This window comes from Neophocaena asiaeorientalis, unplaced genomic scaffold, assembly GCF_003031525.2.
Source record: "Neophocaena asiaeorientalis asiaeorientalis breed wild unplaced genomic scaffold, Neophocaena_asiaeorientalis_V1.1 scaffold119, whole genome shotgun sequence".
Taxonomy (NCBI): Eukaryota; Metazoa; Chordata; class Mammalia; order Artiodactyla; family Phocoenidae; genus Neophocaena; species Neophocaena asiaeorientalis.
Genome location: NW_020175821.1, coordinates 1925873 through 1950971, shown reverse-complemented (window position 1 = coordinate 1950971; position 25099 = coordinate 1925873). Strand labels below are relative to the sequence as shown.

General features: G+C 49.5%; 1 protein-coding gene across 1 annotated transcript; it reads right to left on the bottom strand.

Annotated features, from left to right (window-relative positions):
- Positions 1–491: 491 nt before the first annotated feature.
- Positions 492–19826, bottom strand: PLA2G4D (phospholipase A2 group IVD). The gene is made up of 20 exons (XM_024732636.1): positions 19782–19826; positions 16598–16670; positions 16267–16403; positions 15562–15693; positions 14857–14897; positions 14434–14476; positions 13343–13406; positions 12883–13019; positions 11607–11717; positions 11446–11483; positions 11133–11268; positions 10685–10821; positions 9274–9496; positions 4243–4360; positions 3741–3878; positions 3417–3524; positions 3076–3267; positions 2637–2803; positions 1810–1996; positions 492–718 (listed from the first exon to the last, which is right to left on the bottom strand). Exons 1-20 carry the CDS (start codon positions 19824–19826, stop codon positions 492–494), a joined length of 2454 nt encoding a protein of 817 aa, XP_024588404.1.
- Between the last annotated feature and the right edge of the window lie 5273 nt (positions 19827–25099).

The following is a 25099-nucleotide window of genomic DNA, read 5'->3' as shown; positions in this document are numbered from 1 at the left end:
TTATATGGCATATGGATTATATCTCACTAAAGTTGCGTAAAATAGTATAAGAGGAGAGGAGCAGAGGCAGTAAGGGGAGCCTGTCAGGACGTACTGTGATTCCTGATACCTGGAGCCACCTTCCAGGCCCTCCCCTGCCCTGCCTGTCCCCACTCCTGGTCTGGCACCTCCAGCTTGCACCTCAACTCCATTCTGTTCAGGCGTGAAAAGAACTACGTGTAAATGTTTGGTCGAACCAGCTGTTCTATATGCTGGCCTGGTAAGGAGTTTATTGTCAGCTCCTTCCAAACCAGCTATGAAGGTGAGGGAGAACTCTGGGTAGGACACAGCCCCTCTGGGCGATGAGACCAGCCGCAGAGGCGGCCCAGGCCTGGGAGAGCCCGGAAACTCCAGCCCCGTGAGGGCCGCGGCTGTACCCACTGCAGGTGGATTAAGCCCCCAGCCCCCAGGATCAGAGCGTGGCCCTCAAATCTTGGGGACCCCGAGAAGTCTCAAGTCTGCGGCCCTGGAGGCCTGGCCCCCGGGGCCCGGTGCCTCAGAGAGGTCCTCAAAGCCCGCAGGATGGTGCCCTGGCTGTTCCGTACGTTGTAGTCACTAAGCTGCAGCAGGCGGTCAAAGTCTTCCTCCTTGTAGGTCATGTTGAACATGGAATAGGGGGAGTTGACCCCCGTGAGATCCACCTGGCCGGCCGGGAGCTCTGCAGGGCTGCGCTGGACACCTGTCCAGGGGTGGAAGGGGGTTAGGCGCAGGGCCCAGAGGCCTCCACAGCTGGCTGGACACAGGGGTGAGCTGCTCCCCACTGAAGGGGTTCCTCCCAGCCCCGTGTCCTTTGCCCAGAACTATAACTGTGGATAGCAGGATGCTGTTTTGAGGTATGGAGCATGTGCTGCTTCCCACATTTTCTCACAGCATTACACATCTTCCACGGTTCAGGCCCCGCCCTGGTATCTACCTCACCCCCAGGGGTAAGGCGGAAGCAGCAGAAAAACAAAGCCCTTTAGGTTAGTGGGTGGATTCTTAAAACTCAGGATGGAAGCAAGCGTCTGAAAACCAAAGAGCTTTTGTTTTGCAAGAAACAGTCTTTGTTGAGAGAGAAAGAGAATCCCAAGATGCGGGCTTAGCATGTTAAGAGTAAAGCTAGAAGGTTTGGAATTCTGGCAGGAACTAGAAAGCCAGAAGATTGCACAAAGGCAGAATTAGGTTTTCCCATCAAAAGGGGATAAAAGTCTGACCAGTTGGTGGGAGGCGAGGATTAGAAGGAATGTGATGAGAGTTCAGATTTCGGGGGCCCTGGAGTAGAGGCCCAGCTCCCTGAGAAAGGACCCTAGAATGGTCTGCGGTAGAATGATAGAGAGGCCAATTGTGACCCCAGACAGGTTTAGGGGAATCTGAGAGAGAGGGGACCGGGGCTTTTCTTTTCTGGCTGTCCAGCCTGGGGGGCCTTTAGGAAGTCCTCCAACAATGTGGTGTGCAGTAGTGGTGGACGGTGACAGGGCAGGGATTCCCATACATGGCCCCTGCCACAGAGCGGGGGAGCAGAGCCCAGTTGTAGTGACGGGCATGGGGAGGGGGAGGCCAAAGGAGCCTGGGGTTATGACAAAGAGGACACCAGCCCAGTGGCTTTGCAGACGGAGGGCCTCTGCAGGGATCTGGGCATCCACAACAGGCCAGGGTATTGCCATGTCCCAGACTGGGTGGGACTAGCCTTAAGACTCCTGCCTCTGCTGGCTGCAGGGGCACTGGGAGGGCCCAGAGCGGTACCTCTGAGGGGCCAGGCTTCCAGGCTGTCAGGAAGGGGGGCTGCCTCACCTGGGGCTGAGTGGTCCCTGAAGGAGGCGTTTACCAGCGGGAAGTGAAGCAGGACAGGGGCATCAGGGCAGGTAGTGTCTGAGAAGAGGTGGCACTCCCAGGGCTGGCGTCGGTCCTGAGGGCTGGGCTCCACACGGGGGAACGGCAGCCCCCGGGCCCGGCAGTCTAGCTCCGTCTGCTGTAGTACCTGGCGGGGCAGAGGGAGCTCAGAGAGCAATGGCTACTTCCCAGTCATCCCAGGTCAGCACTCTAGAAGATGCTAGGACAGCTCCAGCCCAAACTGACTGCTCAAGACAACCTGATTCTGTCCTGCTCGTGGCCCAGTCAAGCTACACAGTGCCTCGGAGGGAAGCAAAGGATCCCGGTGGTCTGCAGTATTGTTTGACTAAAATCTTTAGGTGGGGTACAGATCTAGCACCCCATATGGGATTGCTGTTTCTGGGATATTCAATCTCAGAGCCTCCAGGGCCTCAGTAGGGGACCCACTTCTGTCTCACAGCCCTACCCACCCCCTTCCCCAGAGTCCTCAGGGAGGCCCCTGGGAGGATGGACGTGGACAGGCCAGGCTCTCCTCCTAGCTCTGTCCAGTGGTTCCTCTTGGGGTGGGCATGGCGAGCTTCCTCCCTGTCTACCGTTCTTGGGAGCCCAGGGCCCCAGCACCTCCACAGCCCTTCCCAAACCTGGCAGGAGCCTTTGAGTCACAGCCTGTCATCTCTCCCTCCCCCTGGGGACCCAGAAGGTCTGGGCCAGTGGCCCTGCTGCTCGTCCCTGGAGCATGGCCTGGGTGGGCGAAGGGTCTGGGGTTCCCATGGGGTGACCAGCGGCACCTCAAAGGGCGAGGATAGAGAGTAGTCAAAGGATAGTATGAGGTCCAGCCTGCGGCCTGGCCGGAACATGGAGGGACAGCTGGTGTTGAGGAAGTAGCCAGCATCCACCAAGCAGAGCTGGGGCTCCTGCGGGGTCAGCTGGCCAGCGGAGGAGTCTACCTGGCTGTCTGATGGGAGAGGTAGCAATAGTCAGGGGCAGCCAGTCCAACACAGATCATCCACCCACCCCTTATACTGCATTCGCCTCCACGTCCCCTTCTAACCCCTGGTGTCACTCCCTGAATGCACGTACCAGCCCAGCCCTTCCCAAGACCTCCTCCAAGCCACACCCCAGGAGTGGATGCTGGGACCCCCCAGGACTCTGCCAGCCCCAGCCATGGTCCATCTCCACCCAGGAGCCCAACCTTGTTACCTGGGGACACATGGCAGTGGCCCTTACCTGCCCAGGTGGAGAAGTCCTTCTGGGCACAGTAGTCCTGGTGCAGCTGGAGGCCCTGGAGGAAGTTGGAGCTGTGCTGGTAGAGTGGTCTGCTCGTCAGGAAGCCCTTCAACATCTGGGCTAGCGCTGTTCCAGGCTGGAGCCACAAGGCCTCCGGCCCTGAGGAGGTCCCCGAGGAGGGAGGGGATTCCTCTGAGCCCAGAGAAGCAGACATTGGTCCATTGAGGGGTCTGGAAATGCCTGGCCCTCCCTCCCCTGACAGTCCCCCCACCACCGACCCTGTAGCATCTGAAGGGGAAGCGGCTTCACTACAGGCTCCCCTCAGTGCCTCCCTTTCCTACCCAGGCTCCTGATCTTGTCCTTGATGTGCTGCTTCCAGGCATCACTGGAGCTGGTGAGGTTATACCAGGCATCCAGCAAGTTCAGGGAGAAAATATTGCTCCAGATACCTGAAGGCCAAACTCCCAAGAGAGGTCAGCCTCAGGCCTCAGTGCCCTGCCCCCCATCACTTGGAAGGCAGTGGTCCCCACCCTTGAGTGCAGATGGAGAATAGGAGGGGGAGCGGGCTGCCTCTGCAATGGCCCTTCCCCCCAGCTCAATATCTGCCCTCCCCGGGTGCTCTGCCCAGACCTGGTTACAGGGCGCTCAGAATGATGACCGCTCACCTTCCAGGAAGCAGATGCGGGACTCAGGGATCCTCCTCATCAGCCGCCCCATGAAGAACTCCGAGCCGAAGAGCTCAGAGGGGATGAAGGTGCCGTACTTCAGGAACCCGACCTCATAGGGGGAGAACTCGACCCACTCTGAGGGGCCAGGAGGGAAAGGCAGGAATGAAAGGACAGTGGGTTGGGGGAGCCCCAGCTCTGACAAGGGCCAAAGACACTGCCCCCCAGCAGGCCTCCGCCTCCTCCCCGCCCGGCTGACTGTTGAGCTGACCTCTCCCCCACCCAGCCCCTTGTCTACATCCTCACCACCACAGCCCTGCCCCGGGACGGCGAGCTCTGCTGGCTACCTCATCAGCCCATCAGAACCACCGTCCTTCCAGAAGGCTGGCCATCTGTGCAGGAGTTTCCTGTGTGAACTCTCTGGGGGCCCTCAGGGTGCAGAGGAGGTGTGCGTGCACGTGTGTGTGTTGGAGGGTGGAGTGGACAGGACTGAGGACTGTACCCTTGAAGTCCGGGGTCTGCAGATTGTTCTCTTTGACATTGAGGCTCAGGTAGAGGGGCAGAGGGTTCTGGCCCCGCTCCAGCGCAGCTCTCTGTCCTGACAGCTTCTGATCCATCACCTGGGGTGGGGGCGTGGGGGACAAAGTAAGGTTGGGAGCACCCTGGAGGCAGGGTGGGAGCACAGGCTGGGGGTGAGGAGCGTCGGGGTCTCCATGTAGGGCTGTGCACTGCGTACCTGCAGACAGCACTGTTCACAAGGACCACAGTGTCAACAGTGACACCCACCCATGCATCCTGTGGTTCCAGTGGCCCATCTTTATGGGTTGAAGCATGGAGGGTACATGGACCCTGATGCACAGGCACAAAGGCACACGCGCGTACACACACACACACACACACACGCTGCTTTCCAGAAAGGACTCAGAAATCCCCTTTCAGTGTACACTGTAAGCTTTGCCAGGGGATGGGCTGCCCCTTCTAGGTTCACCTGGACCAGTTCAAGTTTCAGCCCCTGTCAAACACTCTCCTGACATCCTCATCTCCTCCTTTCCTGCTTTGCACAGTACAAAGTTGTACCCCACTATTTATCCTTGCCTTTTGTTTCTAATTTTCCCTCCAATAGAACTCCAAGCTCTGGCAAGGACTCTGGCTTGCCTTTTGGGGAAGCCTCCACAGAACCTCACTGAATTCTAGGGGAACAGAAAGGTCTCCTTCTATCCCAGACCAGAAATGAAAATAGAGTTCATCTCAAGCCTCAGCAAGGTTAAGGGTGGTGACTGCCTGGAACCCCACCTGGGGAAGCATCCTGCTGCCACAGGCCCTGGGTTGTTACTCACGGAGCAGTATGAGTACCACCTCTCTCTTAGGCTCTCTGAACTGCAAGGCACCCCACTCAGCAGCTAGACCTAGGAGGTTCCCACCCTGCCATATCAACCTTTAGCATCAGATTTACTGAGAGTTAAATATACAGATTACTGGGTCTCTTCTGAGAATCATCAGAAACCACTTAGGAATTTGTCGTTTTAAAACCTCCCCAGGTGACTCTGATGATCAGCCAGATGTGCATCCCGGGACTCTAGCCCAGCCCATCCAACAGGGAGTCCGGCTCCCGCACCCATGACAAAGCCTCAGCACACCTGCTGTGCTTCCCTTCCCCTGGCAGCCCTCTGTCACACAGTGAGAGCACTCAGGTCACAGTCACCTTTTCCTTGAGTTCTTCAGTGGTACCCAATATGACTTGAGTTATAGGGAATCCATAGGAAATTCTCCAAATACGGCTCAAGCGGCCTGGCACTGAGCATTTGTTATATTTACAAGTTAGTCCTGTGGGTTAGTATGTATGTGTGCTGAGGAGGGAGGGGGCTTCATGAATACCTGTGATTTCCTTTCTCAAAGTCTTTTATTTAGGAATCCTGTTTGCCTGCTCTTTTGACGTGTACAATCTTTTACTACAGATGCAACTTCTGCCCTGGAAAAGCCTTGGAAAAGGGTCAGCACACCTCTCTATCAACTGAAACAGCACCCAGTATTCCTTTTCCTTTTAATAGCTCACCAGTAAGTCATGGCAAGTCTCTGGATCTCTACCCGCACCCCCCCCTCCCAGTTTCCAAATGAGGGTCCCCAACCCTGCAGAACACCACTCTGATGACTCAAGGGTCCCACCTGGAGTGTGGGAGCTGGGTGCAGTTGGCGGTGTGTCAGTGTGATCTGGGTCTTGCACAGGGTGGCACTAAAGTGTATATAAAACCTTTTGTCTAGAGTTGAAGAAAAATATGTAAGACCTTTTTAACTCAGGAAAAGATAGGAGAAAAACTGTAAGTTTCTCCTTGAAGAATGGTGAGCAGCTTCTAAGCCTTTCAGTGGTTGCCAGCAAGAGAGTAAAAACAAAGTTTCAAAGAGATAATTTGAGAAGCACTGATTACAACAGGTGTATTTTGTAAGTGGGTTTTTATAAAAACTGAAGTAATATTATAAAAGTATGTAGACTAAGTAAGTTGTTCTAAGTTTCAGGGTGTAATATTTCGCTAATAATACTTAGTATTAATGAAATTGTGATTTGTTGTATATGGAGTTATATTTTCTGACGACTTCAAATGACTTTTGGTACTGTAGCTCAGTATAGTATAGAGATAATAAATACTTATTTTTATCTAAAGGAAAATTTGAAATCAGCACTAAATTCTTCTCAATAAAGAATTATTTTAAAAATGTGAGCTTTAAGAGATAAAGCATGATGACTAAGAAAAGAAAAGAAACAATATTTGCAAAGCTTTCACATTGTGACAAAATTTTTTAAACTGCATGGGTATTCATTTTAAAGAATGCATTGTTGTTCAGTAATATCGCAAGGATTTTTATCCTTGTGAACAATAAGTTTGTCTTTTTTAAAATGACTACAAACTGTGTACATAAAACCATGTATTAAGTCATTACTGGAGGATCAAGTGTAATTAAATATGTCTTCTTTATAGCCTAGGATCAAATTGCATTTTCTAGCACTTCATAAAATGAACTGTTAAAACAAGCTTTCCCCACTCTATAGTAATTAATTGTTGCCAACAGGCAGAAAAGTCAGTTAATAAAACACAGCACCCTCAAAACCAAACATGAACTTAAACAGTAGAGCCAAAGAATACATGGGATATATTAATAAAATAAAAACATTTCAAGTAATTATGTTGGTTTTATAAATTCCATGCCATTTCGACAAAGATCCCAACAATATTTATCATGAAACTTGACTAACTGATTCTATTATGTATATAGGAGGGCAAAGGGCCAAAAGTGGCCAAGATAATTCTGAGAACCAAGGTGGCAGATGGGGGTAAATTTGCCCTATCAGAAACTGAGATTTATCACAAAGGTAGTAACTAAGCCAGGGCAGGATTGGCACAGGGATAGAGAATGAGCCCCATTAGAATGGAATAGAGGGACTCCCTATTGGCTAAGAATCCACCTGCCAATGCAGGGGACACTGGTTGAGCCCTGGTCCGGGAAGATCCCACATACCGCGGAGCAACTAAGCCCGTGCACCACAACTACTGAGCCTGTGCTCTAGAGCCTGCGAGCCACAGCTACTGAGCCCGTGTGCCACAACTACTAAAGCCCACACACCTAGAGCCCGTGCTCCGAAACAAGGGAAGCCACGTGTGTGAGAAGCCTGCACACCTCAACGAAGAGTAGCCCCTGCTCGCTGCAACTAGAGAAAGCCCGTGCACAGCAATGAAGACCCAACACAGCCAAAAATAAATAAATAAAATAAATAATTTTTTTAAAGAAGTTAGCATTAAAAAAAAGAGGATGTCCCAATGACAAATATACTTGAAAATATGCTCACTCTCACTAAAAACCAAGGAAATGGAAAACTACAATAAAATTTCCTTTCACACCCATAAAATGAAAAAACATTTAAAAGTGTGAAGAGCATGTAGAGAAAAAGAAACTATGATACACTGGTGCTGGGAGTGTGAATTAATACAACCTTTTTGGAGAACAACTTGTCAATAGCTAGAAAAGTTGAAGATACACTACCCAATGGCCTAACAATTCCACTACTGGCTATCATCTATCTTCAAGGCTTAGAGAATCTCTAACACAAGGGCACAAGGAGACTTCTACAAAACCATTGTACAAATAATATTACATTTTTCTTAAGGATATATATTTTTAATAAAAGTATGCATAATAAACGTATATCTAATAAAGTATATAATAAAGTTTTATAAAATATGTTATATATTATATAATATTATAAAGTGTACAGATTGCAGATATGTATGTGATGATAAAACTAAATTCAGGATGGTGGTTACCTCTGGGGGTGGGAGGGAAATGGGACTGAAAGAGGGTTCCACGGGGGGGCTTTGGCTCTATCTGTAATATTTCACTTCTTAGGCTGATTAGTGAGATCATGCATATTCCTTATATTATTCTTCATGCTTTATGCATTTTCTTAAGTCTGAAGATCATTGTGATAAATTTTTAATATTAATATTTTATAATAAATATTTTTAAACTAATAACTAAAAAACAAGAATGGTTGGTAATTTCCAAGTAGCACTGGGCTTGCCAACAAGAATAAAATTTAAAGAAAAAAGTTAAAACAAATTCACTTTTGGCATTAGTTTACACGCTAATCATTCTTGGTCAAACACCTTATATCCAAAGATAAGAAAGGTAAGAATCTTTCCTCTGCTAATAATATTTGATAGTTTACTTTTTTGTTATACATGTTAAAAATACTTTCTGTGTTTTAGCTGTTTCAAATGCTTTAAAAGAAACTTTGTTCAGATAACTATATGTGGTAAAACAACAATGTGAAAAAAATTCCTGATTTTAATAATTACATCAGTTAATGTAAGATTCAGCAATTAACTTACTAAGCTTTCCTTAAAGAAGCAACACATAAAAAATTTATTTGCTCAGTTTTGTATTAGTGGTGCTAGGATAATAGTAAAGAAATAGAATAGCTAACACTTAATGCTTACTCTATGCCAAGGCGCCACTGAGTGCTCACAGCAACCCTATGTGTTAAGTACTCTTCTCATCCTCATTGTACAGATGAAAAAAACTGAGGCACAGAGAGGTTAAGTAGTTTGCCTAAGGACACATAGCTGGTAAGAGGCACTGGGATTAGAATCTAGGAAATCTGGCTCCAGAGTCTGTGCTTTTAACACTACCATGAAGATGATGAAAAATACATTTCATATTACAGTATAAATAAAATAAAATGAAAGCTGTTCCAAAAACCTCACTGACTCTTAAACACGATGCTTAACTGACTTTGACATTGGTCCTTAGCTCTTGGGAGACCCAGAAATTTCTGTTTCATGGCAATCAGTTGAAGAATAACCTGATTCAAAATGTCGGCATCCCGAAGTTGGCAGACAAGGAAGTACAGCAGTTCCCACATCCTTTAACCACTGGCCTCTTACCCAGCAGGAAATGTGCGTGCACACGTCAGCTAGTTACAAGGCTGCCCCAGCCCTCACCCTTGCACATAGGCTCCGCCTCGCATGCGCAGGAGCCCTACCTGTCCGTGCAGCGCAAACTCCAGCACCAGACCCCACAGGTCCACAAAGGTCGTGGGGTGGCCCTGCTCAGCCCGTTGTTCCAGCTCCCGATAGTAGCTCGCCAGGCGCTCAGGAGAGAAGGCCTCCAGCTTGCTCTTGGCCAGGTGCTCCCGGGCGTGTCCGATGGGTCCCTTCAGGTCCCTCTGCGACCACTCAGGGTCCCCATACAGATGGGCCATTGTCCTGAGAGAACAAAGGGACATTACAGTCTGAGGTCAAGGCCCAGCATGGGTCGCTGCAACTCCAATTTCCACCCTCCGACTTCTCCCAACACGTGGCTCTGGCTGCCAAAGCCCCACCTATCTGGAAACTGCCTCAGGGCATTCTCTCCTTCTTGATCTGTACTGTCCAATATAAATAGAATGTGAACCACATATGTAATTTAAGTTTTCATAGTAACCACATTTTCAAAAAGTAAAAAAAGATCTGAAAAATTAATTTTAACAGTATATTTCATTTAATTCAGTATCTAAAATTATCATTTCAGTGTGTAATCGATATGAAAATTAATATAAATATTCTTTTCAAACTGTTCTTTCAGAATTCACTGTGCATTTTATATTTATAACACATCTCAGTTTGGACTAGCCACATTTCAAGTGGTCAATAACCACACGTGACTAGTGGCTACTGTATTGTACAGCACAGCTGTAGACCCGTACTCCCATCTTTATAGATCCGTCCTGAAGCCCTTTAAGACTCTGCTTGTCAACAGCTGTCACCTAAACTCTGAGTTTACCCCTCTTTTACTCCTTAAAGTCACATTTCGATAAGACTCAAAGGAATGAATCTCTAATGGTGAAAAGTTCCACTTCGTCATAGGCAGAGTGGAGCATAGGGTGGCAATGTTGTCTTTAGGTAAAATAGCATCTCTTGACCTCAGTTTCCTCATCTATACTATACAATAAGAGAAACGACCCCAGAGAGTGTTGTGAGGATTAAATGAGGCAACGACAATTAAAGGAAAAAAAGCTACCAATTTGGAGCTCCTGGTACATGTCAGACATGTTAAGTGCTTTGCGTGGGCTGTCCCACTCCAGTACTATGGAGTATGTAGTATTATTTCCCCCACTTTGGAGATGAGTCGACTGAGAAGCAGGGGAAATAAGTTGCTCAAAGTCACCTAGCCAGTAAGTAGTGCTGCAGAAACTCAAACCCAGCTCCTTCTGGATCAGTAGCATGGAATGGATGTCCTGCAATGCCTTGCCCATGGCAGGACCTCTGAATGTCCGTTTCCCCCCTTTTGAGAAAGTCACTTGGCACCCATCAGAACATACTGCTCACACCCACTTAGAGGGCCCCTCTGACGTCCACTCCATTTCCCCTTGGGGCCTGATCATCTCTGCTCTTCCAAGTCCCAAGGGCCCTCACCATGTAGAGCCCGAGATGCCACTGAAGTAGGTCACGCAGTCCAGAAGGCCCAGCTTCTGCAGGGCCAACAGGTGGCCATAGAGAGAGGTCATGGCCCGGGCACCTCCTCCTGTGGCCATGATGCCCACAACGGGGACCTGGGTTGCACAGACACAGGTTGGCTTAACAAGGACAGGGATGGAGCTGCCTCCTGCCTCCAGGGAAGGGACTTGAGGTCAGAGCCTGAAGGAGTCAGGGTTAGAGCTAGCGCCCGGCTCCTCCCCAGCAAATGACAGCTCTCAGCCTTGGATAGATCCCCAAAGAGAGCTTCCCCATGCCCCACGTCTCCCCACATATGCCCACTCCTCAGCCTCTGCTGACTGGAGTATCTGGAGAGGGCATAGCAATCAGGCACTCCCTTAAGGCGAGTGCAAGGTATCTGTACCCACATCCCCCTTCCCCCACAAACCTCATCTTCCTGTAGGTCTCTGTCCAGCTGCAGGGCCTGCTTCAGGGCCTTGGCCACCACCTGCTTCCTCCTGCTCAGGAAGGCTTTCTCCTCCGCACACAAATCGAAGCCCAGATGCACAGCCAGCTCCTTCAGGCTGGGGCAGTGGAGGATCCAAGGATCAGGGGGCACCTGCATAGCTCAGCTACTGGCTGGTCAAGCCCACAATAGCTGCCACATAAACTCCTTGCTCCCAACCCCTAGGACCACACTTTCCACATACTCCCCAGCCCCGTGACTACCCCTGTCTCCCACAGATATGAATGTCCCTTACCAGCTCTCAGCCTTGAGCTGCAGCTTCACTCCTGGGGCCTGAAATCAAAACAAGAGACCCCACTCAGAATGTCCTAGACCCTGAAGGGAGTGTGGGTATCCCCTGGGGGCCTTGGGGTCTTTATTCTCACTGGCACTTCCCATCCAGCTGAGGCCACTTACATTTGTAGCAGGAACGTCAACTGCCACCTCCTTCCCCATGGCCAAGGACCTTAGGGGTACAGTGAGGTACCCAGCTGAGTTGCCTGAGTTCCAGCCATTGCTTTTAGAGGTCTGGAAAGAAAAGTCATTCATTCATTCACTCACTCAACAAATCCTTACTGAGTATCTAGACAGTGATCTGGACAGACACAGACCCTCCCTGATAATACAAAAATAATTACAGTATTTACAATTATTGTAATTAAAAAATTACAATTACTAATCGGTACAAAAATAATAATAGCTAACTGAATCACTTTGCTATACATCTGAAACTAACATAATATTATAAATCAACTAAACTTCAATAAAAAATAATAAGCATAGGGGGCTTTCCTGGTGGCGCAGTGGTTGAGAGTCCGCCTGCCGATGCAGGGGACACGGGTTCGTGCCCCAGTCCGGGAAGATCCCACATGCCGTGGAGCGGCTGGGCCCGTGAGCCATGGCCGCTGAGCCTGCGCATCCGGAGCCTGTGCTCCGCAACGGGAGAGGCCACAACAGTGAGAGGCCCGCGTACCGCCAAAAAAATAAAAAAATAAATAAAAAAATAAGCATAGCTTATATGTATTTAGTGTATTAATAGCTGATATGTGTTTATTTATTATTCTGAGTCATGTGCATGAACTTATAAAGAAACAGGTAACGAACTGACGTTAGTAAGTATTGTAAAGGAAATAAGCAGGGTGATGTGATAGAGTAACCAAAGGTGGGGTACGTAGAATCTGTTTAAGATGTGGGGGAGGTCAAGGAGGGCCTCTGAAGAGATGCCATCTGAGCTGAGATCTAAAGGAGGAGGAGAAAGAGGAGCAGGCAGCCTCGGAAGGAGCCGCAGGAGGACAGGGAAAGCACTTGGTATGTTGGAAAAGCAAGAAGAGACAAATATGGCTGGAGCATCGTGAATGAGGGGGAGCGTGGAAGAAAATGAGGCAACAGAGGTGCGCAGGGGCCAGGTTATGCAGGGCCTATGGACGCAGACATGGGATTTTATTCTAGGAGCCTTATCGGAGGAGCCATTGAAGACTTCAAACAAAGACTGACATGGCACAGCAGCCCCCCGTGCCCACGCGAGGCCCCTGGTGATCCTCCCTGTCTGCCAAGGGCGTGGTGCCTAACTGGGGGAGGCTGACAAGGCCACAGGGCCCTGACCGTGGCAGGTGGACGGCCAGAGAGAAGCCTGCAGCAGGTGGAGCTGGCCCGAGGCTGGGGTCGGCAGGGGAGCTCCAGAGCCAAAACCTACCCTCAGGCACCCACTCAGCTCTGCCTCTTGGGCTGTCATGTAGTGGAAGCGGAAGGCAGAGGCTGTTCCCAGGGCAGATGTCTGTGTGTCCTCATATGAGCCCTTCAGCACCAGCTCCAGCTCCAGCTTGTCCTGATCTAGGGAGAGAGTGGACAGGTTATCACAAGGTAAACAAGAGCCCGGAACCCCAGCTAGGATCCAGGAAACCAGCAGTACTGCCCAAGCCATGGGGAGGCCGGGTGGCTGGACCATGGCAAACAGCATTCTGGAGAGGGCTCTCCCCACACCCCCCACCTCTGGCGACAGGCCTTCCCCCAGGTCAGGGGGACTCTCCTGCCCAGAGGAGACCAGTTGCCTTTGCGCTGTGTGGGCAGCCTCCTGCTGGACAGGTTCCCCAGCCACACCCAGCAACCCTCCACACCCCAGGCAGAGGCCAGACCTCATGCTGAGCAGGTCTCACCTGCAACCTCGGCTGTGCTCCCTGTGCTGTTCAGGTGAACGTCCAGGCAAGACAGTTCTCGGGCCTGGGGCAGATCACGTCATGGGCAGGGGGCTCTGCAGGGGAAGCTGAGGTCCCCCCTCAACCTCACCCCCTGAGCCCCCTGTCCCAAATCCACCACGCGCAGAGCCAGAAGTAGGGTCCAGGGTAGGACCAGTCCTCCCATTGACCGACTTGCAAGTGAGCCTGCTGCTTTCTCTCTGTAACGCGTGCCAGCTGATGCCTGCAGCCCACTCAGCTCTGGCCGCTACCCTGTCCATGAGAACTGCTGAGCTCATCAACATGAGGTCTCCAACACCTCAGATAAAAGGCAGCTGCCATAGGTGTGGCTATTTTAAGATGTATTTGAAAAAGTAATACTAGCCCATCAAACAGGCACTCTAGGACCCCAAGGGTGGATGCCTGCTTCAGTTTTGAACGCCAGCTGCCTTACTACATGCAGGGCCTGGCTTAGCTCCCAGGTCATGCCTGTGTCGCTCGTTGAGGGTGTTCCTTTGAGTAGAAACTTTCTAATCCTCGCTCACCGCACATTCCTGTCCACTGCAGCTTCGTGAGCTCGCTATGCTTTAGGAGAGCTGACCCTCCATTGTCCGGAGGAGAAGCTGATTGACCCCTGATCCTATCTCAAAGCTCCCTGACTGGAAGCACACCACACTGTAACCTGAGCCTGCTGGCCTGGCCTTCGAGAGACTTCCTCACCCCCTTCAGGGCTAAGAACTATGAAGTCATCACACAGAACAGAACACCATCAGGAAATGCCTAAAATTCCCCCAATGTTCCCTCAACCCTCCTGCCTTGGGCCAGAATTCCTCTCAGCAGAGCCTCGGGCCTCCCCTCTCTCTCCGAGTTCTTTAGCCCCAGGCCCCTCCGAGGCCAGACTGCAGCCCCAGGTGACCACCTAGCAGGGAAGTGGACTGGTCTTATTGCAAAGCCCTGTCCTTGCCTTGTCCCTTGCGGCCCACCTGCCAGGCAGCCCTGCCCCTACCCCAGTGTCTGCACTGGGGCCCCTCCCTTAGCGCACCCCACCCCACGGGCCTGGGGAAGATGGTTACCACAAGCACGTTGTTGGTGATGAGGTTTTCTGGGCAGCCTGACCTGGAAAAATCAAACCATCCAGAGTCCGGCCTTGCAAAGGCAAAGGCTTTCTGCACTGATGTGCCCCCTCCCAGCCAGGCTGCACCCAGGTGGGGCCTCCCTGGGTGACACTGAGGGTTCTCTACATCCTGGGTATGATCCAGGGTGTGGGGAGATGCTTCTGAAGAGTGAAAGGTCCTCACCTTTCACCATGGCAGACAAAACACCAGCCTTTCTATCCTCATTTCTCTGAGGGTTCCCCCAACCCGACCGGCAGGGGTAGGAGATGAGGAACAGCAAATCTGGGCTGGTCAGACCAATGGGAAGATCTGGGTTAAAGGCATTTTCCTAAGGAAAGCCTGGGTCCTGAGACACCCCCTGAGCTGTGTGGTATTACTCACGTTTTCTCCATCAGGAACTCCACGTCCAGCTCCTCTGGTCCCTGAAATTAAAGTTGAGCAGGCTGTCAACATGTACACATGTCTTTAGAGTTGACACAGCTCCCTTATGTATCTCATCATCCCGAGCAGCCTCTAAGGGAGGCACAGTGTTACAACTCTTCCCATTTTACAGATGAGGAAATCGAGTCTTGGGGAAAGATGGGCTACCTGCCCAAGTTACCCACAGCTAGCTAGATCCCTGCCTGGCAAGGCTGTAGGGGAAGATGTAGACCACAAGCCAAAGGAGGCTTGAAGATGCCCAGGGCCCATTTCATCTTCCTCTCGAGGGGGACCAACCCCAGAACTCTGCCCTCCCTCCAGGTCTTGGGCACCATGAGAGGGTCAGAGGCAGTAAGCAAGAGTGATGAGCCCACACCCCCCGAAAAGTTGGTCACAACGAGCTGTGTTTTGTGGCACATGAGGAGGTTTGCCATCACCCAAAACCTTCCTTCCCCGTAGCTGACTAGAATTCCTCCCTTAAGTGATTCAGCCAGTAACAGTCAAGTTAACCTCCTCCTTTCCTATGAAAATGTAAATATCTCTGGGTGGGCCTTCCGTCTTCCTGCAAAGAAGTTCAAACCCAGCAGCATCCCAACAGACGGGAGAAACTGTGCCACTTCCTCAGCCTGGAGCTGAGAGGTGGGGCTGGCGGGAACCTCCACCCACCTGGGGATGCAGGGAGAAGGTCTTCCGGAGCAACCTGCCAGGGAGGACTTCAGAGACATCACAGAGAACCTTGAAGCAGGCATCGTCCGTCTTGACGGCATCCTTGTCATAGATGCTCAGCTCCAGAACATTCTAAGGACCCGAGAACAGCAACGTAGCACGTTATTAACACATAGTGTGGCTCACACCTGTTGAATCCTCACTTGATGCCGAGGGCCGGGAAAGATTCTTATGCCACTGCACTTTGTACTTCAAAATAAAAACACTGGTAAAACCTAGAAGTGGTAAAAGGAAATCCAGCAAAGTTCCTAATTCCCCCCTGCTCATTTTTGTTTTTATAAAAAATAAAACTCTTTTGAAGTTTCCCCAGCCCAACCCCACCCCTGCTTGGCTGGTTCCCTAAGGCCTGGTAGGTACCAGGCACTATACTGGGAGTGCTCTGTACGTGATCGCATTTAACCTCAAACAACCCAGGCAGGAGGGCTCTTGCTGCCTCCACTCCATGGATGGGTTTAGGGAGGACCAGTAGCTTGCCGTTCACACATTCTCTCACACACAGCACCTCCAGGCTGGGGCACAAAGACACCCCCTTCCCCAGTTTCTCTGCCTGAGCTCCGGAGGAAGGTGTACTCTACCCCAGGAACCTTCCCAGTGTGGGGCACAGCCTGTCCTCAGGGGGGTGGCCAGGGGTCCTCTGGCCTTCACCTTGACCTGACTTTGGATCAGGAAAGTGAAGGTCTCGTTCCACACAGGATGACTGGAGTTGGTGACCGTTTTGGTCTTAAACTTTGTTCCAGGTGCGGTTGGCAGCTGTAGGATCACATAGGGGTCTGCCTTGCTCACTGCCAACATCAAGAGAACCGTGTGAGACAGGATTCCTCACACCCCTCTCCAGGGGCCTCACCAGGTTTCTCCCAAGACCCCTGCAGCCACTCCGGGCAGCCCAGCCCAGCCCAGCCCAGCCCCAAGGCACTGGGCCTTCCCCATAGGACCTGGTCCTCCCCACACCCCTGGGGCCCAGGACACAGTTACTCACAGAGGTCAGCCCAGCCCAGGCCCCGCGCCTCCAGGACTCTCACGCTGAGCTGCCAGCAGGCAGAGGTCTCCCCCTGGAGAGAAATAAGCCGCAGAGTCCCTCCTGCTCAGTTACGAGCCCCCCCAATTTGTGCCGAGGCTTCTCCTGAGATGCTGCTCGCTGACGCTGCCAGGCATTCTGGGGCCAAACAGCCTTTGCCCATCACTGTCCCTAGGGCCATGGTCCTGGGCCGCAGCAGTCAGGGAATGGCGGTAGAATTTGTGGGGCGCCCTCCCTTCAGGGACAGGATTGCACAGTAGAGAAAGCAGGAAACAGAGGGCCAAGGAACGGCCACCACACTGGACATGTCAGTTTGGGGTCAGCCACCCCCAGAGCTCACAGGGAGGGCAGCCCTTTGGTGAAGCATGGGACCCTGCTGCCAGGCATTCCCCCGGCCTCTGGACAGGAAGTGGGCATGTGACTCCAGGACCCTGAGCTCTGGGGATCCCAGTGCTCCGTGATGGCCTCAGGTACAAACTGTCTCTTGGGTGTGAATTGGGAAACTCCAAGAGCATCAGGCTGTTACCGTGTGCAGGGGGTGAAAGTTATTAAGATGGTGGCGAGGCCACATCAGCCCACAGGCAAGCCCAATAAGGTGGAAGAAGAAACGGAGTGGGCAGAAGCTTGGAGGGACCAAGAAGACAAGCAGTAGTAAGTGGCAGGAGGAAAAGCAGAGGGCAGGGGGGATGTGGCTGAATTCTGCTGGGACAGGGCCCGGCCGGGGCGGGGTGGGGGCGGGCGGGTATCTCAAACCCCTACTTCTGAGGTCCTTGCCACTGCTGAGATCCAGGGGACTCTTCGGTTTCTGTTCTTCCTGAGGCCCTGCTGAGTAGATTTTTCTGGGCACCCTGCACACGTTTCTTATGATAAGGCCCTGTGATCTGAGGCAGAGACAGCACCGTGCTTGCATGGTGGACATTCAGCCTTGCATGGTTGGGAGACAGCGCTGCGATGAAACCAAAGCTCTTTCCTGCTCTGCACCCTCCCACGACCAGTCCTACTTCTATGCGTGTGATCTGAAAGTCTAGGCTCCCACCAGGAAACGTCTCTGCTCTGCACAGGTGCTACCTGCCAGGGGCTGGCTCAGTGTCCACGGCACCGGCTCTCCATGCCCCACAGAGAAGCTTAAAGGACAACGGGTCACAGCAAAGCCAATCAGGCTTGTGCCCTTGCCCCGACCCTGCTACCCTGTGTCCCCACATCATCCCTGTCTTGTGGCTTCTTGCTAAGTGTCTTTGTCATCCTTGTCAGCTCTCTGGTAGAGCACACATGACCCTCCCAGCAAGGTAGGCTCATTTCTCCCTCCTTGGGGATCAATGCTAGTGACATCCACAGGCCTTAAGCCAGAGGTTGTAGTTGACAGGGATTTAGTGTCATTTTAGGCACCTGGCTCCATTTCCTCCCCACACCCAGATTCCATCACCGCCCATCACAGAGGTGGTGCTGGCTGGGACCTGGGTTCCTGTGAGTTGTGGTTCAATGCTCGCTCCAAGCCAGGGCGAGGCAGAGGCAGCCAAGCTCTACCCCAGCTCCCACCCCGATCCTCAGGGCCACAGCCTGTGGGCTGCTCTAAAGCCACTTGGGGCTATTAAGAATCGCCCCCAATTGCTCACTTTCCAGTCAGCCACCATACCCAAATTGGGTGTTGCTGCCCATTTCCCCCTCTGGTCACTGAGAGCCTCTCAACTTCAGAAAGCCCACCGTTTCCTGGAGGGTATTTTTCCTAAGATGGAACCCCATTCTCCTCACCTCTAAGAGTGTCACTAACACAGAGCACCCGGAGGATGGGCTCTGACAATCACTATAATGACTGGCCATTGCTGGGGCAGAAGAGCAGGTTCCCAGCCAGGTTGTCTGGATCTAAACCCTGGTCCTCTGTTTACTTGCTGTGTGAGCCTGGACAAGTCACTAAACTTCCTGGTGCCTCTGTTTCCTCATTGTAGTGGGACAAACAATAGTATCAACCTGACATTGTGTTCTGAGGCTGAAATGTGTTAATGCCTGTAGAATGCTTACCAAAAAGTAAGCAGTTTCTAGATAATTGCTCTTATTACTTACCATTTATTAAGTGCTTCTTATGTTTCTAGGTGCTATACTAAGCATATTACATATTCAAACTCTATTTATCCTCCTGACACCCTCATAAGATAGTTCTCTCATTTCCTCCCATTTTACAGATGAGAGAATTGAGGCTTAGCAAGGTTGACTTGCGCTAGGTCACAGAGTTAGTTAAGTGATATAGTTAGGATTTAAACCCAGGTCTTCAAGGCCAGAGCTCACAACCCCTTTGTGGTTCTACACTCTTAGGACTTTGCTTCTTTGTAAACGCATGCAACGCTCATCCCCTGCCCCATGGATATCTAAACATTAGAATTTCATAGATTTATTTTAGACAAATAGGATTATTTAGACAACTAATGTGTTAACTAGTAGGATTCTTTTCTCCTGAGGGCTCTGGGGCTTCACCTTGCCTGTTGAAAGATCCTGCCACCTGGAATACTGCCTTCATTGATACTGGCCCTGGATGCTCCTGGAGGGGTCTCAAGCAGGGCGCCTGCACCCAGCTTCCTGTAGCATCCTGGGAGTGCCTCTCTGCTGAGAGTCCCAGCCACCCTCTCTGCCCCTGCACAGGAGCCCCGGGGCCTCCTCCATCCTCCGTGGCTCAGTGCTGGTCTCTGCCCATCACGGAGGATATAGCCCAAGGGAGATTGAGCGGGGTCCAGAGGATCTATAACCATGAGGTCTTCAGCTGGGGGAGTAAAAGGATCAGGCTGCCTTTTCTCCCTGCTGGCACCCAGTGACCCGCAGTAGGACAGCGCGGGGAGGTTGGAGAGACAGGAAGTGGGAGCTGCAGGCACAGCCTCTGAGTCAGGCTGGGATGACGCTCCTCACCCTGGTCTCCAGGGCCCTAGATTCTATGGATGCTAATTGATCATCCCACCCACTCCCCATCCCTAAGCACAGATTCCCTCGCCATCTGCCTCCCGCCTCCAGCCTCTGCCTAGGCAGAGACTCCAGGTCTGGGACCCAGCCCCTCTCCAGAGACCAGAATCACCTTGGTTTCAGCTATGTCAAGCTTGTTAGAATGCATGCTAGCTCCAGGGCCTGTCCTGAGTGATGCTGACAGGCTCAGTGACATTATTACCTGGTGAGGATGGCCAGGTGGTCCCCTAGGTGTCATTCTCTCCATGCCAAACCTTTGGCTCCACTCCAGGCCCAGCTCCCTCCAAGATGACAGTTCCCTGGCTGGCTGGCAGTGACTACTCCGATGGAATGGGACTGACGGTGGACCTGCCAGCCTCTGAGGAGCCACGATCCTATAAACAGCCGGAGCCCCACCTCCAGGTCACTCCCTCAGCCCAGTACCTTCTCCTCTTCTCCTGGAGGCTGAATCAACTAGCTTTTCCAGAAACTTCTGGCAAGGCTCCAGGACCTGCAGGTGGAACATCGCTTCCAGACCTGGGATGTCAGGATACAAGAGAGGGGGAAGTCAAGTCCCGGGAGCAGCGACAGGAAGCTGGTTTCCCTGAGGCTGAGGGCAGAGGGCAGGGTGGGGTCAGAGCTAGGAAACCCCTGCAGCCCAGCCCCAGCCTGAGCCAGGCCAGCCTCTGGGGGAGGAGGGCACCTGAGAGCAGATGAGCAGCCAGGAGCCTGGGAGTAATAATAGGGCGGCCCCAGGGGCGGGCTCTGAGCAGACTCTGGAGACCTAGCTGCAGGGGGCTCTGGACTCTGGCTCTAGGCCTCTCACTCCTTCCGTGTGGCTGGTCCTAGGAATTTAGAGGATTTCTGTTAAAATAGAGTGACAAACTTTGTAGTAAAGGTAAGAGACCAATCAGGAAATTCTTAGATTATGAATATTACAGAAAAAAGCTCTGTGAAGTCACCTGTTTAACCTATTCGGTATGCACAACATGAAATGTTCTCCTGAAATGCCATGACCTCAGTCCTTTTACTGTCAATTCGTTATATAATTGAACAATAATGATTGTTTTTTGAGGCAAGTGAAACTGAATTAATGTTAACCTATTACAAATGGATCTAAAATGTATTATTACAGAATCAGCCAGAAAAGAACATTAGTAATGGTCTATGAAAAATCATTTGAATGAGAACTATCAATACTTTTAAAAATGTAGAACACTGCAAAGAACAACTTATTCCAAAGTGGGTCACAGATGAAGCAATGCACAAAGTGAGTAGCAGAGCCCAGGATTATACTCTCTAGACTGAAAGCTCTACCTCCACCCCAGAGTGGGCTCAGCCCAGCCTGGAGCCCATCCAGCAGGAACGCCCTGGTCATTGGTGGCCGCCATGGGCTGGGCCAATCCCAGAGCAATCTGGGACCACAGGAGTCCTGAGGAAATACATCCCCCTGGGGAGTGAATTCACATCTCCCTGAACTTAACGCGGGCCTCATCTGGGATCGCTTCGGGGAACTACAGAGGCAGAGCTGCAGCATCACCCTCCAAATGGTAACCCCCGGTGCCAGCCCTCCACACAAGTATGGGAGGGCCAGGCAGTTCCACACCCCAGAGGACGGGGGTCCCTGGGCTCAGCTGGCTCAGTTTCCCCATCTGTGCAGTGATGGTGTGGTAAACGCTGCACCTGAAGAAGCCCATGAAATCCTGAGTCAGAGATTCTTAATTCGTATGTGTTAGTAAAGCTAACGACCATTCGTATGTGTTAGTAAAATCTGCAAAAGTAAGCTACTTTAACTACAAACGGTGAAGACCGCTGTCTTCCCATTCTTTTGTCTCATCTGTTAGCGTTGATGCAACTGTGGTACTTTCAGGATCCAAGGAGAAGTTGGGTTAGAGACACGTACGTCAATTTCGGCGCAGTGGGACATAGTTATGTGGTTTTCAGTTGGTTTCATGTATAGTGAAGTTACTGCCAGCCATTCTGGTTTAGAAATAGTTTCCAAAATACTCCTACCATGCACTGTGCCAACTCATCTGACATTGTGACACAGAGGTGTAGGCAGAGGCTGTGCTGCAGTACAAGAAGAATAAGGTAGAGGAAGATAGACAAGGTCTGAAACATACAGACCAAAACAAGCCTGTGGAAAATTCGTCCAAACAGGCACATGAAATCCTAAGTGGAAAATACAATCTTGTTGAAATATGATCAAAACAGAAGTCTCCTGAAAGAGATGCTTTCAATCATGCCTTAAATGCTTTTATTCCTTTATTTGATGGGAATTTCAAGAAATAGAAGTTATCATATTCCTGTACTACAAGCAGGTAGCATATCTAGATAGCTCAGAGAGGAGAGAAACTGGTTAGAGGTTGTAGCAGATTTTATTTTTCTAAAGATGGTTGCAACAATGTCTCCTGTCCTCATGCTCTTACCCCTCCCTCATCAAGAGGTGGACACAGATTCCCTTTCTCTTGGACCTTTTGGGCTGGAGCCGCTAACTAATAGGATGTGAGGAACTTGACGCTGCTTGACTCTGAGGTTAGGTAACAAAAGGTGATGTAGCTTCTCCTTGACGGCTGGAAAACTCCCACTGAGAGCCACCATGACAGATGTCTGAGTCCCTGAGGTTCCGTGCTGTGAGGAAGCCAGGCCATGTGGAGAGGTCAAGAGTCCAGGGCATGGGGATGCATAAGCCTTCAGGTGATTCCAGCCCAGCTACTGAGTCACCCCCAGCCTGTGCCCTTTCTGAATTTTTGACCCACGGAAACTATGAGCCTAATAAAGGGGTTACTGTGTTATGTCATTGAGTTTGGGGTGGTGTGTTACATAGCCATAGTAACTAAATCAGAGCTTTTCTCAAATTTGCTAACAATCCTAAAGTTTTACATGGCATTGTCAGTGAAGAGCTGTGAAGCAGAAGGAGACTACAAATAATTAACTATTACTAACTATCAATAATTTAAAAAACCAAATTTCGTTCATCCAGGCTGTGGGAAGATTTCTTTCTATTTGATCTAAGAAGATGATTTTACAAAATTTTCCTCCCATCACATGAAGGGTTAATACTATCAAGGTGCCTCATCATTGTTGCTGTTGACCTTGATCACCTTGCTGAGATAATGTTTGTCTATCTTCTCTATTGTACTTTACTTTATTCTCACTTTTCATACTGTCCTTTTTGGAACTAAGTCACTAAGCATAGCCCGCACTTAAGAAGTGGGAGTTATATTCCATCTCCTTTAGAGGGGAGTATCTATATAAATCATTTGGAATTCTTCTGCATTGAAGATTGATTTGCCTCTCTCCCTCACTGACTTATTTAATTCAATCATTTATTTACACCTGTGTGAACTTATGGATATTTATTTATGCTTTGGGTTATAAATACTATGTTAGTTATTTTGTTGCTCAAATTTATATGTATATGTAATATATATTAAAAATATTACAGGGGCTTCCCTGATGGCACAGTAGTTGAGAGTCTGCCTGCTGATGCAGGGGACACGGGTTTGTGCCCCGGTCTGGGAGGATCCCACATGCTGTGGAGCGGCTGGACCCGTGAGCCATGGCCGCTGAGCCTGTGCGTCCGGAGCCTGTGCTCCACAACGGGAGAGGCCACAACAGTGAGAGGCCCGTGTACCAAAAAAAAAAAAAAATTACATATGTATATATAAACCTGTGTGTGTATAATATATATTATATATTAATATATATTAATCCATGTATGTACACATATCCATAATTATTTCTACATGTATCTATCAGTATCTATATTAAGTTAAACATAAGTTCATACTCATAGAGTCTCTAGCTCTAACCCAGTACCTTGTGCTTCATTCTTGTCATCTGGGATTTTTTAAAAAATGAATTAATAATTAAAAATCTAACAACAACAAACATAAAACTCAAGACCCAGATTGTTTGGTGACAAGTCTTACCAAGAATTCAAGGAATAGACACAATTTTAAAAGTGCATTTGAAAGGCACCAAGAAAAACAAAAAAACCCCCAAAAAACAGGAAAGACGTTCCTAGATAGAAAGACTGCATATCTAAAGATGTCAATTCTTTCCAAAAATAACCTATACATTTAATGACATTCCAGATGAAATCCCAGAAGGGTTTTCAATGAAATTTGACAAGCTGAATCTAAAATATATATATAGAAGGTCAAAAAACAATAATAGCCAAGACAATTCTAAAGAAGAACAGGAAGGGGATTTGCTTTACTATAAATTAATTATAGCTGAGTCTTGGTGCAGGAGTAGACAACTGGACAAATACAACAGATTATGGAGCCAAGAAACAGATCCACACATATCTGGAAAATTGTTAGATGAGAAAATTGGCAGTGTAGATCAGAGGGGACAGAACTATTCATTAAATGGTCCTGGCAAAAACATAATTTAGGTCTTATATTTAAAAGTAAAGAGTTTGATATTTACAACATCAGAATAAAAAGGGATTTCTTAAGCAAGAAACAAAAACCACAGACCATAAAGGAAAACAATCATATACTCAATTACATTAGAATGTAATTAAAATACAAAACTTCTTTTTAATAAACGACACCTTCCAAAGTTGAAAAAATAAGCTACAGACTGAGGGAAGATATTTGCAATACATTTAGTCAAAAAAGTATTGGAATCAAAAAATATCTTTATACATTAACAAATCAGTCAGAAACAAAAAAAGAACTGAATAAAGAAAATGGGCAGAGTATATAAAAAGTCACATCACAGAAGAGCAAACGAGAATAGCCAAGAAACATACAAAAAATACGTGCAACTTCACTAGTATTCAGGGAAATGCAAATTAAATTCACAGTAAGATACTACTTCATACACATCAGATTTGCAAACATTCAAAAATCCTACAAGATTTTTAAATGATGAAGTAAATTAAGCATTTTTCCTTCTCCCCTTGGAAGTCTTCCAAAAGCAACATGAGAAAATAATAACAGAAACACAAACTCCACCTCTGATAAAACTAAAAGACATTTGAATCCCAACCCACAAAACATCTGGAAGGACTGTCAAAAGTAATGAAGATCAAGCAGTAGGGGCAGGTAGAGAAGCAAGGATGCAGGCGATGCCTAAGCTCAGAGACAGTTGAGAGTGTACATACCAAGGTGCAGAACACACCCTGAATTGCAGAGCCAAAATAAGGAATGGGGTGCATGGGCTTGTGGCAGGAACTTCCCTGGGATTGGTTTAGTTATGAGAAATATAGGAGGTAGGGCTGATTGATAAATCCCAGAGACAAGTCCCTTGAACACGAAGCTGAGTATTCCAACACCTGAGCAGACCCACAGCTGCCTATCTCCTTTGGCTGCATAATGGTGAAGTAAAGGAACCCATCATGCTCACTACCCTAAGACATAAAGATGGTTCCTGTTGAGGCACTAGTTGCTCAGGTCTCTCCTTGAGCCTTGAGATTAACTTTCTGTAAATAGTTTGTATCTGTTATTAGGGTTCCCCAGAGAAACAGAACTAATAGGTTGTTTGTATGTGTGTGTGTGTATATATATATATATATATATATAT